Here is a 15,439-nt window from a genome sequence, read left to right on the forward strand (position 1 = left end):
TTTTGTGCCCGATTAAAGTAAAGTTATAGTTGTGTCAACTTTTCACAGAACTTATTATTGTACATAGGGATACTTTGAAAACAATATAATAATTTTGGAAGGATTTTTATGCTAACAACATTAAATATCTTGGCTAATATAAGATGGAACACTATTCAGTCCACTTTCCATCAGGTTCCTAAAATTAAATTGGAATGCTGTAGGTCTTTAAATTAAACTGTGGTTATAATTCCCAAGTTGTGAGATGTTAGAAGTTGAAGAGAGTTAAGAAAATTTTAACTGATGTGCAAGACTGATTGCTGTAATAAATATTTTTTTATACAGACTGAGCTATGAGATTTATTTTAACGCATTTAGTACATTTGGTAGTGATGAAGAGGAGTAAAGTACCATGTCATATCAAATGCATGGAGATTGAAGACTTTCTATTTTAACTACCTAAAACTCTGGTTGCTTTCACAAATACACAAGGAGGGTTTTAATGAAAATGGCCAACAAAACTAGTGACAAGGAAAGTGAAATAACATGAAATAATCATAGCTTATATTAGTGTCACAAATTGAAAGTTCTAGGCTGAAGTATAACAATTTAATCTACTCACATGTATTTGATCCAAATCCAAATGTGTGTAATGTAGAGAATAAATGATCCCTTTTAACTCTATGAAAATATATTTTTTGTACCCAAAGATAGTCGGAGCTCATAATGGCCTATTTCTGATGGGATATATTCTGCAGATTTAATTGTAATTGTCTTTAACAAATCTAATTTCATTTTGCCAGATTATATAGGGACAAATTTTCCCAAAAGTCTTGCTAGGGATTAAACATGAATCTTAACACCATTATTCAGTAAGGAAATTGGCCTGCAGGATATCTATTCTAAAAGGTTTACATTTTTCTGTGGAAAACACATAATTGACCCCTGGCATAATGTTTTAGGTTAAAGGTTGTCTTTTGTAGCTTTCACTGCCATGGTAAGTACATGCCTAATCTGGGATATAGGTTTTTTTTCAGTTCTCCTAGTTAGACTTTTACATATTTTACCATGTAATGTTTTTCATCCTTTTAATAAATATGCTTCAAATCTTACCTTTAATCAAGAAATGTTTCTTTTTGCTACATTAGTTTTCTAACCTTCTCTCAATATCTACAGTGGGCTATACTGGGGTGAACAATGTCAGTCCTGGAGGGTCACAGTGTCTGCAGGTTTTTGTTCAAATCGCTTATTTAGAAAACAATCTTTGTCAATAACAGATTTTATTTAATACCACAACTTGTTAGTGTGTTAACTTTGCCAGGTTCAGTCAGTTCATTCATATATCGTACATTTTGTCCATTCTACACATATCATTCAAGTGACTTTAATCCCAAAACAGATGAGTAATTCTCAATCCTTCATTTTTTTTTTCTTCAGTTTCAGTATTCTTCAGGATTTTATTAAACCAGTGCAAAATGAATATACACATGTGAAAAAGGAAACAAGCTAGATGGGGAACTGCTGGTCCATTTGTCAGTCATTTGTATCTTACTGCAATCAAAGACAGTGAATGCTCCTATTTAAGAGTAACATGAGCAATGAAGGGTTCAAAATCTTAACTAATGAGACAATTAAAATTAAGTAGAAATATGTAACTTGAGCAATACGTGCTTCAACAGCAGTACTTGACTTCTCATTTAGTAATTGGTATGGAAAAAAAAAAAAACTGCAGCCACTGCAGCCCCCCAGGAGCAACATTACTCAGCACTGAAATATACTGTCTACCAACAATGCAGCCATAGGTAGGATCTCCAAACTTTTTAACTCTTTACAAGAGTCTTCTTTTCATTCTAGTCTGGTATATTTTGAAGAATGTCACAGGATCCCCAATGATAGAAGTATAATACCCAGTTTTTATTGGATATGTTTAGTAGTAGACCACCAACTATACCAGCTATTCCATCAAGGCTGACCTTTTTTCAGACTAATGAAGCCTCTGCCTCATGTGTTTCTGTGTTTCAGAAGCAGGACCGGACTTCAGAAAAATCAACTGTGCTCGAATCAGAAAAGAAGGTAAAAATTCTCTACAGTACTAATCTTTGCACCCCTAAACTCTATGAAGTATATATAAGAAAGAGTCTTAGTAAATGTAATTTATTTCAGTGGTCCTTGGAACATCACAGCCACTGATGTAGTGTAAAATCCGTGGGTTCCCTCTGCAGAAGCATAGGTTGGTGCCACCACTGTGGAAAAAGACATGTACAAGGGAATCCTGATTTGACATCCCCACATTTAGCATTTTCACACATTTAACCAATGGTGATTCTAGTGTGAATGGTGCCCTGGGTAAACCCCTACTTCAACCTCAGTAAAACAAAAACTGTGCATCAATATAAAAAAAAAACACCATTCTGCATTAACTGTAATTGTTATTGTGATTTTTGGAAAAACACAAATAAATAATCATAACATTTAAAAATTAAATTTATATAAATACAAAAATCTATCTATTCTATATATATATACAATCCTAAGCCTAAAAGTGCAATGATTTTATGTGATGTTTTTATGTCACGCTTTAAATCTGGCTTATTTTAATTATTTTAAATTATTTTTGTATCATTCTTTTCAGAATGTATTGAAATTTAATGTGATGTTGTTAGATTTTTAAGATTCTTATATTTTTAAATTATAAACTAAAAAATATCAAGAACTCACCTTCCGTGAGAGGAGAATTTGTGCCAAGAGATTTAACCATGCCTGGGGCCAGAAATAAAATGCTGTACGGGCTTTTAAATGTTTGAAGTGCCACGCGAGATGCAGATCACGTGGCACAGCAGGAGCAGCAAGCCAGCAGCTGATCGAGCCAAGATGAGGTAAAAAAAAGCTGTTTTTGTTTCCCATTGTATCACCATTTAAGAGTGGGTTTTGGAGTAGCAGCCATATCTCCTTGGGGTGTATTTAGCCCCCGCTCTTCACACCACAAGCAGCAGAGATGCAAAGTGGCTGGTGTGTAGCGCAGGCCACGGGGATTGACGAGCGAAGCAGGCAGGGGGTAACCCCCTAATATAAAATAAAACTAAATTTCATAAATATGATAATGTTACCTACCTTAGGCCTAGGGGAACCTGGGCCAGGTACAAGTCCCTGTTGCTGCAGGGTGTAAGCACAGTAATATGGTGAAAAAGCATAAACAAGCAGGCATCAGTCCCGAGTCTCAGACCATACTTCTCTGTTTTCCTTTATTCTCATTTTCCCAGAAATATATAAATGCTTAAATCTCTGCATAGATCAACATGACAATCAGTTAAACAATGGTGCATGCCAGTTTCCTCTGCCGAACATTTACTTTGGTTCAATGATAGTATTGTGGTCAGCTATAAAAAAGTACCTGATTAGAAACCAATGTCCCCAGAACTCATTCATTTTCAAAGGAAGCCGACAGTTCTGTATCCCCACATTGTGTGTAGATGAGATACTAAATCAAAGCAATCTGACTGTTCAAAGCAGGTGACTTTGTAGCAAGACAGGTAAATATTTATGTCCTGTAGATAGCCATCAACAATAACCTGTAGCAGAAGTTTCCAGAAATGTCATTTTCTTTAAAACACTGAATTGTAGCCCATTACAATAACACACTTATAAAGACGAGACCATGATTGTACTATTGCACAAACAAGAATCATACAAACTAAACCGCACACCTGCCATCTAAACTTAGACCTTTCTTGCCTTGCTTGATGCAAAGTCATCAATTACATCATCATAAGAAATCTTCATTTGCTGTATTATTAAATGTACATGCCATTATGCACAATTTATCAAACTTTCCGAATAGGAACCAAATGAACAATACAACCTCCATGGCTAATTCTATCATACGACTCCCTAAAAGACTCAATATATCATAAAACAGACAAAATATTAACATAATATAGACATCTGGAAATTACAGATCTCAGGTCTGAGTAGATACAATCACAGAAAACCTTTATGATGTCACCTCAGTGCTAGTTAGGCTGTAATCATTTTGCTACAGGCTGCGCACTTTATCATTTTGAAATTGTGTGAAATTATATTTAATGTTATGTAAGCTAGTCAGACAGAAAACGGCATATTGCCGCCCTAAGTGTAATAGCTTAGCAAGCGACATAGCAATGTGGGCTAACAAACATAAGTGTTACTCTAGTCCATTTCATTGCAACCATAATTTTACACTGATAAATTGATGAAATAGCTGCATGTTTTCATGTTTTCTTCTTCTTTTTTCTTTTTCCTAAACTGGACACCTGATACATGTGTGTTTATTTGGAACTTCAGTGTCAATGTTTTACCAAACCCCCAAAACTGTCAACCAAGAGTCAAGACTAAACCAATTCACCTTTGTGGTGTGCTGACTGCTTTTATGTTATTCTTAACGATTTTGCACAAAAAAGAAAAAAATGCAACATGTCTGTGAAGCTATATGTTCACAGTAATGAATTGTGGCGTATTTGGTAGAATTTCATAGTGTGGCTGATTTTGCTTACTAATTGCATTAGTAGTGTACAAAGTTAGAGCTGCGCTCCTCTCCCCCACTTCGGGCTTCCAGTGGTGGAGACCTGAGGTCTGTTTGTGCATATAGACAACATGAAATAGGTTTCCATAAGTCAACTGAGACTGCTTTATTCAGACTGCATATAGAAAGTGACTGCCAACAGAACAGCATAACCCCTTAACAAGGTTAACAGTATATATTATTTAAATAAAGTTAACAATTTATCTGTAAAATGTGCTATACATGCTTTAATATATTTCATCATAAAAATGATTTCAAGTATACAATCTAGTATTTTAATAATACACAGCTCCAAGAGCTCGGAAGCCAGTCATCATAATTTGTAAATATGCGTTCTCTTCTATTAAACTGAATTACATTCCTTTATTGCCATTGTATGGTACAATGAGATTCAATATGCAACTTATTTTCCTATAAAATCATAAATAATAATTATAATACTATAAAAAACAATGAAAAATATACAACATGAAATAATAAGTACAGTATACATGTACAGTACATACAGTGCAAAAAGTGCAAATGGTTTAATAAAGCAGCACAAGTTGTGCAATATTACAGTTGCAGTGCAAGTTTACAGTGAGGTAATTGCAATTATAAGTACAAGCAGTTTTACCAGGAGCACTTAATGGACTGATTGAGTGGGTTTATAGCTATTAGGATGAAACAATTTCTGAACATCGAGGTCCATGCAGGAAAGGCTCTGAAACGTTTTCCAGATGGGAGAAGTTCAAGTAGACTGTGGTATAGGTAACTGGAATCAATGCAGATGCAGGAGACTTTCCTGAGGCAGTGTGTGCTATAAATGTCCTCCAGGGCTGGAAACTATATCTCAGTTGTAAGCTGGAATCCTCTGCACTCTTGACACATCCTGTGCAGCTGTGATGCCATACACAAATATAATAAAAGGGTTAAAATACTCTCAGTGGTGAACTAAAAGTAGTAATGTTAAAGCAGCTATGGTAATTGGAATAGTTTGGTCATTCTATGCACCATTATATTGTTACAGAATGATTACAATCAAGTGCTTTAAATTTGTAAACGATATGCAATTTATTTTGGTCTATTTGATAAAGCCTGCATTATGACTGTGAATTTAAAAAAGAAAGGGACACCACACAGAAACTGTAGTACTGCTTTGATATTGGGTGCTGCCCGTATACAAAACTGAGCAGAAAAGTGCATGTATAGTGTGTGGCTTTATGTGTTTGTTATGAGTTTGTTATGAGTGTGGAAATGGGTGTATGCAACATTTTTGTGCATATGCACCGTTTATACACGAGGCCCCAGATCAATTAGTTTGCGCACAGCCAGTATTCTGCATATAGAAACAAGTGGCCCAAAGGACTGATGAGAACACAATGGACAGGTTCGAATGGAAAACAACAGTCATTACGAGAAAGGTGTAAACCTTTTTTGAAAAGATTTGAGTCCATATCTGTTTTGCCACTGTGTTGTCAGACCAGTCCAGTTTGTTGTTTATGTGAACCCCCAGGTACTCAATAGTGACTGGATTCAAAGGCTCTTTGGAATGTCAGAAGTCCATCACCAGGTCTTTTGTTTTGCTGGTGTTCAGTTGCAGGTGATTCTTCCTGCACCCAGGCTCGCACCCCTTGCAACCATGACACTTGTCAGGGGCCCGAGCTAGATAGGGGCCCGCCCTTTAAATGGCATTTTAAAATATACGCACATATTTGAAACACAAAAGGGGCTTGAACTCTGTCAGCTGCCTGGGGCCCAGAATTTCCTAGGTGCGGGCCTGCTGCACCACATAACAAAGTCCTCCAAAACCTTCCTGTAAAGTAATGAAGTAATGAAATTTTATATAGGAAAGGTTGACAGCAGCCATTACAGACTCTGCTCCAATAGACACAAGTCCAGTTTATGTCCATGTATTCTCCTTGCATCTAGGTGGGTTGGCTGTAGACATGTTCCAAATACAGGTTATGGTAAGGCTAACTGGGCAAGAATGAAGTGGAGCACGTATGTACTTTTTCACACTTTCTTTATATATACCCATTTTATCTTCAGATTTTGCATTATTTATGGATTTAAGAGGCTCTATATATTTTTGTTTCAATCCATTGTGGTATGTCAGTGGCCCACAATAACATTACATCGGGTTTTAGTTGAAATCTATCAAGATAGCTTTTCTTTAGAAAGTCATCTTAGTGGTAAGAAACTACCATGATGTTATTCAGTTAGAATTATTATTGTGTGTCTCCTTGACCACGTATTTTGCTCTTATTCTAACAGGAGAAGCGTGCTTTGGAGAAGAAAGTTTCTGACATGGAGGAAGAATTAAAGGTAAGGAGCTTTAAAGCTTTTTCTCTGTATTAATGATGATACAGGTATTATGAAAGAAAGCACAGCTAGGCCTATCATGACAGGTCTTTCAGAGGAGGACCCGACCTGCTTAACCTGCCATCAGACTAGCCAGTTGAGACACCTTGTGGGTGAGGGACTGGGAGTAGAATAAATTAAAATAAGGATTACTTTGTGGCATTTTTGATGTTGAATTTATTTTTTCACAGTCCTTTCATGCCTAAGTTGACCCAGAAACATGGCAGTGTTAAGTGAACATAAGTTATAAATTGCAAAAAACAAAAAGGGAGAGGAAGCATCAAATCTGTTAATGTAAAAATAATGCTTCAGTAAATAAAATATGAAAAAATAATTTCAGCTTAAAAAAATGACTGGATGTCATGTGCTCTTTGGCTGTGTATCTCTTGCCAAGTGAAAATTAATCAAAAACTGGTGTTAGCAAATGCAATCTGAAGTTCACATTGACAGTTCAGGTGCACAGCAGCATTCTAGATAAAGCCAGAGGAGGTCATGCCTGTTTGTGGTTACCTTTGAAGAGCAGATCTACATCATTCTGCTACTTCTGCGTTAATTAGTTCCACTAAAATAAACTTTCGTTAATTTGACAAGAGAACATACCAAGACAAACAAACAAGCGTCTTTGACATCTGTGCAAGTCTTTAAAGGTGATATGTACACATGGAGCATCTCTCAACTAAAGGGTCCTGGAGTTCAAATAGCTTCTGTCCAGAGTAGCATTCAAGGACAAGTGACAGTCACCTATTGAATTGTGTCTCATCCAGTGATTTGACTTTTGGTGTTATGATTCCTCAGGAAAACCAGCAGAGGCCTAGGTCTTTTCATCACTAGTTTATTGGGGAAAAAACAACAGAAAGCAACTGGTGAGTGGCTCTAGAAGATGCTGCCGCACATATTCCACCAGCTGTGCAGACACATTGCTTTATGTTTGTCACTGGAGTGTCCCACCTGCAGCTGGTGTGATCTTCACTTCTTCTGTTTCTTCTGTTCTATTGCGTTGTTCTTCTGTACTTGTGTCATTACTCACCCATCAGTATCAATTTATGCAGTATGCCAGCCACAGAGCCTGTGCCACCACCTGCTACTTTTGTGCTGAAATGTCTTTTACAGGCGGCACGGTGGTGCAGTGTGTAGCATTGCTGCCTCGCAGTTAGGGGACCTGGGTTCACTTCCCGGGTCCTCCCTGCATGGAGTTTGCATGTTCTCCCCGTGTCTGTGTGGGTTTTCTCGGATTCTCTGGTTTCCTCCCACAGCCCAAAGACATGCAGGTTAGGTGCATTGGCGATCCTAAATTGTCGCTTGTGTGTGTGTGTGTGCGCACCCTGTCCGGGGTTTATTTCCTGCTTTGCGCCCTGTGTTGGCTGGTATTGGCTCCAGTAGACCCCCGTGACCCTGTAATTAGGATATAGAGGGTTGGATACTGGATGGATGGATATCTTTTACATTCAAACACACACACACCACACACATGCCCAGCTATGTAGCAGGGCTATTGTAAAAATGATTAATTTACAGGATAGCTGAGATTGCATTCCAGAATGAACTCACCATGTTCTTCTCAGCTTCTATCCTCCCTTGATTACCAACATTTCATTTACAAAAAGGCTTCTTTCCTTAGTTTCTTCTCACTACTCCTTAAGTAAATTCAGAGGAATATTTGAAGAAACTGTTTGCCACAAAAATGATTTTAGGGTGGCCATGATTTCTTCAGTTGAACACCAGAACTCCTTGCATCATTTACACCTGCCTAGGTCTGGACTGCACTATTGTGATAGGACAGCCTTATCTAGTGACCTCCCTCTACTCTGTTCTACCTTCCAGATTGCACTCGTTGATTAACAGGGCCTTCTGAGTGGTTATGTAATTAATCTGACCAGATGTTACTGTCTGTTTGCTGTTTTCATCAAATCTTTTTGCACCTAAATGCATTCTCCCTTGTGTATAAATAAAATTATTGTCATAAGAATTTAACGGAACTTTAGGGTTGGAGTGGGTGGAGTTGAGTATCCTACAGTCAGAGTAGTATTTTAGAGATTTGTGCCAATGACTTGGAATACTAGAGCAGTCCTCACTGATGTTCTCTACTAAAAATGGAAAATGATATCCATCTCTTGGTGCAAAACAGTAGGGGACAACTTAATTGGCCAAAATTTCACTTGTTCTCTTCATGGCTTATCTATTTTCAAACCCCAGCAGAAGTGGAGAGTCATGCTCCAGAACTTATTCCTCATATCAGGTATATATCAGGTTTCATACCCCCTTAAATTAGTTCTTGAGAAAAAAAATTCCACAGAACAAAAATGAGTAAGCAAGCAAGGGCAAAATCTATGCTCCAGTATTAATGGAAGTGAGGAACAATAAGGGTGCAATGAACATGAAAAGATGTTTGATTTATTATGTTGGTTATTCTTTGGTAAAGTGAATATAAGATGCAGTACCTTAAGACAAAATCACATTACAAGATCTTCCCAGTGATTGTCGGTCGCAGACTTCATTTGCAGGTTGGTAGAAGTCACGACACACTCTGTGACCACCAGTAATACACTCAGATATACCCAGTGATTCAGTCTAACCAGTCTGTAACTCACCTCAACAAAATCAAACAGTTGTTGTAGGAGCAGGCTTGTGTACGTGTGACAACTGACCAGCAATGATCGTCACACAGAAATGCAATGCATATATTACAGCCACGAGGAATAAGGAACACGGGTGTTTTGGACCTGACAAATAGGGGAGAGACTTGGCTGTCTGATTTTGTGTGTTTTACGTACAATGGCAGAATGGAAAGAATGGAAAAAATTGTTACGATTGTTTCTGGACTTGCTGTACCTGTGAAGCTATTCTCATCAGGCAGCACATCATTAGTTATCACAAAAAGGGCTCAGCCCGCGATACTGTGGAAATGTGAAACTGGGCTGGAAAGTTGTCACATAGTCTCTAATTTGACATATTGTGATTTCTACTTTTGGAATCTGACATCCTTTGGCAGCAGGCTCAGCAACTGCAGTTGTTATGTTTGACATCCCTCTGACAATAACTTGTATAATGTGACATCGACTTTAGTTAAACAGCACAGGGTTTGCTGAGTTCCTCAGGTTTACTGCTAATTCATGTTGCTGGACGTAATGTCAGTCATCTTTGAGAGAGATTTCCTCTGTTCAGGGAGCATGAATGGAAATTATTATTAGACACTCATGAAGCCCACATGCATAACGATATGTTAGCTCAAATGTCAGTCCTGGAGGAGTGTAGTAGCTGCAGTTTTTTGTTCCAACCCAGTTCCTTAATTAGAAAAAAATCCTTGCTTATCCATAAAAGATCTTATTTAATATCATGACTTGTTACGTGTTTTATCTCTACAATATCAAGTCATTCTTAAATTGTAGATTTTTTTTTCTTTTTAATGATATCATTCAAATGATTTGAAGTCTGAAATGGAAAGGTAACTTTCAGTTTTTCTCTTCAGTTTCATTCTAAGTGTTTTATTAAACCAGTAAAAAACATACAGATGTAAATTGAGACAAGTTAGAAGGAAAACTGCTTTTTCCTTTGTCATTTACATCTTATTGATAATTAAGGAGCAATTATAAATAATAAATGCAGCTGTTTAAGATGAAAATAGCCAATTAAGTGTTCAAAAATTTAACAAGGAAGACAACTAAAATGAAGCAGAAAAATGTTGCTTGAGAAATATGTTTTATCAGCAATAAATTACTTCTCATGAAGCAATTGGGTTTGAACAAAACGTTGGACCAATGTTACTTAGCCCTGCATTAAAGGGTCTGAGTCTTAAATAGAAAATCAATTAAATGAAGTTAATTAAGAATTGATTAAGAAAATAGTTAAAATGAAAACCTGCAGCCCTCCAGGATCGGAGTTTTTCACCCCTGGTGTAGGTGCATACTATTTAAGGCACTAAGGGTATTTGTCCTTCAGGATGTAATGTTCCTACAAGTCAAGGGAATTTGATAATGTGTTACTTATATGCCAGCTGTCACCCCTTTGTACCTACACTGGTTTTCCACTCACCTTCTGTTAACCTCCAACTTTTCCTTCTAAGGCTTATAAAACTTTAGTTTAGACTTATCTCTTTGCTGGGCTCTTTTCTGAAATTTCATCTGGGGTTAGGGCTCACCTTTAAACTGCCATGGCCATCCAGCAACACTGCCTCCTTGTGACTCCTGGAGATATTGTACCTCTGAACCATAAACCCATTAAAGCTGTTGTCCTGCTGGGTACCAATAGCCCTGGTCGCAGACACACAATAGCCCTGTCTTAGTCTGTGAATTATGCTATTGAAAATCAGAATCAGAACACACACTTTCTGTGCCCTCATCCTTTAAAATACTAGATTTTTATTGACCACAGGGAAAGGGGAAGAAAAAATGTATTGGTGAGTTGTCTATGAAGAAATAAGGCATGCCAGTGTTGTGCCACTTCTGCCAGGCCCAACAAGCATATGCTTTTAGGTTTGGCCCTGCTGGGTGTTTCATTGCCATGCTGTTACAATAAGCTATGGTGTGATAGGTAGAGGTCACTGGTCAGTAGCAAGTGAGAAAAAATGAATGTGATGTCCAGTCTCATTTTCTGTCTATGTCTGTCTGTCTTATTGTCTTTCTCTCCCTTCCTGTCTTTCACTCTGTCTGACCCCTGCAGACCCTCCCACAGTTAAGTCAGATCATAACCTTACGGCAGGTGAATGAGCGGCTTGTGGCAGAAAACAGAGCCATGACACGAGTCGTGGCCAGACTGTCGGAGGTCTCTCCACTGCCTGAGACAGAGGACCTTTAACTCACTCAGTCCATCTCACGTCCTCTTCTTTGTCTTCCTGTACTCTGCTGCCAGGCAGGTTTCATTCTTATCTCTTGTTTTATTGCGCATGCACTGATATTGAAGAATGAAAGCTGTGAAAATAATGGAAAGAGGGGTATGTTTACTTGAATGCTCATATTCAAAAAAATGTATACTGAAAAAAACTATTAGTTAATATCTCCTTCCTGTTTGTTTTTCTGCTTTTCTGTCATATGGGATGGCTTATTCTGACACGAATGTAAATGATATTTGGAATGAAGCCTGAAATGGATGCCAGTCCACCATGCACCATGCTCAAACACATACAGTCCACACAAACACCCAGCAAATATGTAGTCACTCACTGACCTAGCAGCATGGCTGTGAGGGGACAGCTACATAAAACATGAACTTGAGGACCACATGGAAACCTTCTAGAAAAGACTGAGATAGAACAATAAAAAGGAGTATGCACACAAGGGCTCATGAAACCCTTCAGGTCATCTTTGTGCTGTTTTGTGGCTTCCAGCTCCACACTTGGCAGAGTCCTTCTTTTTTAGGAAATCCTACCATTATGTTAAGCTTCAGGATACAAGTTTCAAAATGATGTGATAATCAATGACTGGATGTCCCTATTTGCCAACTGCTGTAGCTAAATGGATTGTAGAGCTTTGCAAGTTTGCAATAAACTTAGAATAGACATTTATGGAGAAGCCTGTTTCAGTCTCTGTTGAAGAAAGAAAAAAAATAGTTTAATGACTAGCAGCTGAGATGCCAATCGTTTAACTGTTGTAAAAGAAGGCAATTGACATAGAAAGGTTTGGGGCATGTCCATGACTCCATATAATGTAGAGCAAACAAAAAATAAATTGTCTTTTCTCAGACACAAAGTATGCCTTTCCAGATGTGAGTCCAAACAAGAACTGCCGGCAATGACAGGGAGTGTGTGTGGTCATGTGGATTCCAGGCAGGAAGTAGAGGTCCAGGAGGGCAGACAACCGAAGTGACGTCAGCGGTGGAAAGGCCGTCACTCATTCATTCTGCAGAGAGAAGACATTAGAACACAGCAGCAGACCCTGGTTTGGTCATCGCCAGAGCCCTTAAACCGTCTCCCAAGCACACGTATGTGACACAGCAACTCTGTGGCACTACAATGTAGCAATTAAATGCATATTTGATTGTTAAGTAACAAAACTGTACCAGAATATTAAAGACAAGTATGAGGCTAGGCTAGTTATTCAACAGACTATAAAATATAAATTAACAATGTATACATTTTTCTTTTATACTTAGACATGTACATTAGAATATAGAAAAGTATTTAGTATTAGGATTTTGCATTTTTAATACACATGAAAATAAAAATAAGAATCAGGCAGGATTGAAAATGTAATGTACATTTTTATCTAAAAGTATTTGGATGTGATTGTTAAGTATCTGGGGGTGCATTATGGTTCTGTACTGAATGCTTTGGCCTCAGGTCAAACACTATTCCTGAGAAATTTTCAGATTCTGCTCATGTTTATGTAGGTTTTCTTTTGGTACTCCATGTTCATCCCAAATCTTAAATGCTTTTATGCTAATGAATAAAAGACTTTGAACAATGGTGCCCTGCAATGGCCTATCATCCTCTACAGGCTTCATTCCTTTCTTGTACCCATTGTTTCTGGGATAGGTTTTTGGCCTTGCATGAACCTCAAAAAGAATACATGGATTTGGAAAATGAATGCGAGGAGAAATTAAAGAGAAGAATCTTGACTGAATGATTGATAAGGTTACAGTATCATCCAATCAGAGTGTAATTAGAGACATCATCTACCGTGATACGGCTTTATTGGTCCCATGAGTTGTAACTTTACAACACTTTTACTATGAATCACAGTAATGATACTGGCATCATTAAATTCTCATTAGCTGATAAGCTCACACTTAACCCATACAGCTAGACACCTTTATTTTAATATGATAGTCTTAATGTGATAGTCATAGCTAATTTGCCTCTTTGTGGTTTACCACTTACCCTTTATGCACAAAATGTTGCCCAGAAACTTTTGCAGCACACTTTTTTATTGCTATTAACAGATTATGGAATTGTTTGAATTTAATTACAGGATATCTAGATGTATTTACAGTGCTTCTTCATTAATTGACTGACAGACGTATGCATGTGTTTCCTACACCAGTCTCTGGCCTGCAATCACAGCCACTTCTTTACTTTTTTAGTAACCTTGTTGTTCCATTGTTGACATCTTTGAGGTCTCCAAAGTGGTGGAAGATCTAGCCATTGGGTGGATGGGAAGGACAGTCCACCTATCTATAGTAGAGGCATCCTGTGCTTAAAATACACAACTCTATTTTAGATTAAATTAGATAAACATTTTTTAATTCCAACTGTGCATGCACTTGGAGATGGATTGTTCCTGGGCTCTGCAGTGCCAAGTTGGATATTTCAAATTAACCACAGAGTAAGTGTCATGCATTCAGCAATAGTCAAAACAGGGAAGAAAGAAACTAAGCGTCAAAGCACAATATCGAACCCTAACTCGTGGTCAAAATAAAGACATAGGAATCCAAATCACACAAACGAGCTTTGATATTTTTCTTTGAGAAATCCGCAAACTTGGACAATCATGTGATCCCAAGGATCAAGCATTATATTCCATAATCCCTGATGTCACTCATGACCCCTGAAACAATACATAAAAATGCTGACTCCTGTACCAAAAGAAAATGACATCATAAGAAAATGCTAATAAATAATCCTTTAAAACAACTATCTCTCTATTATAAAAAAAAAAATCTGGAAGGGAGACCAGGGAGACAAGACATAATCTTCTCAGAAGACACTTTAAAAACCCGTGAGATGAAAGAGATTGGTCACAGAGCATCTTGTGGGGACCTTAAACATGAGACTTGGTGCCATGAGATTGCAATTTGACATTCCGCGAGAGACACTTTAACGTCACGCGAGACAAGGCAGTGAGACAACATTTAAAACAATTGCGGACATCTAACCAAGCAGTTGTTGGAATGCTTTTGGCAGACAGTCATCATGTGCTCCCAGCTCTTAAAACGATGACAAGCAACAAGCAGAACACACAGCTTGGCAGCAGCAGCAGGAAGTCAGCAGATGATCCAATCGCTTCTCTTTAGTGGGCGTTCATTCCCCCCCCTTCCCCCTCCCCCTCCATTCACAACGTGAGCGGCAGAGACGGAAAGTGGCAAAAGGACAGCTGCTGTACAGGCTTTGAAATGATTGATCTGTAGCATGACAAGGAGAAAACACAGCTCGCCAGCAGACAAGTCAGCAGATGATCCGACTGCAACTCCTTAGCGTGTATTCAGCCCCACCCTTCACAACACGAGCAGCATTATATGTCCTGTGAGAAAGAGATTTAACCACGCCCAGGGCCGGAAATAAAGGACAAGTATTGTTTCTACAAAAGTTTTAAAGTAAAAGTGAACATAATGCATATGTAACAATTCCCATGAAAATAACAATCTCTTTTGAATTGTATATCCAGTAAACCAAACCTGGGGGTGGGCAAGCAAAGCGAGCAGGGGGCGGAGTTCCCTAGTAAAATTAAAAACAAACATCAAGTATTACTTAAAACATATCCAGTGAAAAGCTGACATAATAGCATCATACAGAAACCAACCCTGACAGTATGTTGCAAACATTTTCAATTAATTAGACATTGAAAGTGCTGAAAATTTTCTTTTGAGCAAGTCTTGTGTGTTTCCAGCACATCATCTTACAGCTCCCAC

General features: G+C 38.0%; 1 protein-coding gene across 5 annotated transcripts in view; it reads left to right on the plus strand.

Annotated features, from left to right (window-relative positions):
• LOC120525962 (protein phosphatase 1 regulatory subunit 12B) overlaps nucleotides 1-15,439 on the plus strand; it is a 141,321-nt gene that overhangs the window by 106,402 nt on the left and 19,480 nt on the right. For 2 of the 5 annotated variants that reach the window (XM_039748710.1, XM_039748713.1), the window contains 2 exons: nucleotides 2,002-2,052; nucleotides 6,794-6,844. In XM_039748710.1, coding sequence (XP_039604644.1) covers nucleotides 2,002-2,052; nucleotides 6,794-6,844 — 102 coding nt within the window. Of the gene's footprint in view, nucleotides 1-2,001; nucleotides 2,053-6,793; nucleotides 6,845-7,675; nucleotides 7,744-11,536; nucleotides 11,726-12,554; nucleotides 13,865-15,439 lie in introns of those variants that run through there. The other 3 variants (XR_005633050.1, XM_039748711.1, XM_039748712.1) reach the window with 3 other exon arrangements.

This window comes from Polypterus senegalus, chromosome 3 (genome assembly GCF_016835505.1).
Source record: "Polypterus senegalus isolate Bchr_013 chromosome 3, ASM1683550v1, whole genome shotgun sequence".
Classification (NCBI taxonomy): Eukaryota; Metazoa; Chordata; class Cladistia; order Polypteriformes; family Polypteridae; genus Polypterus; species Polypterus senegalus.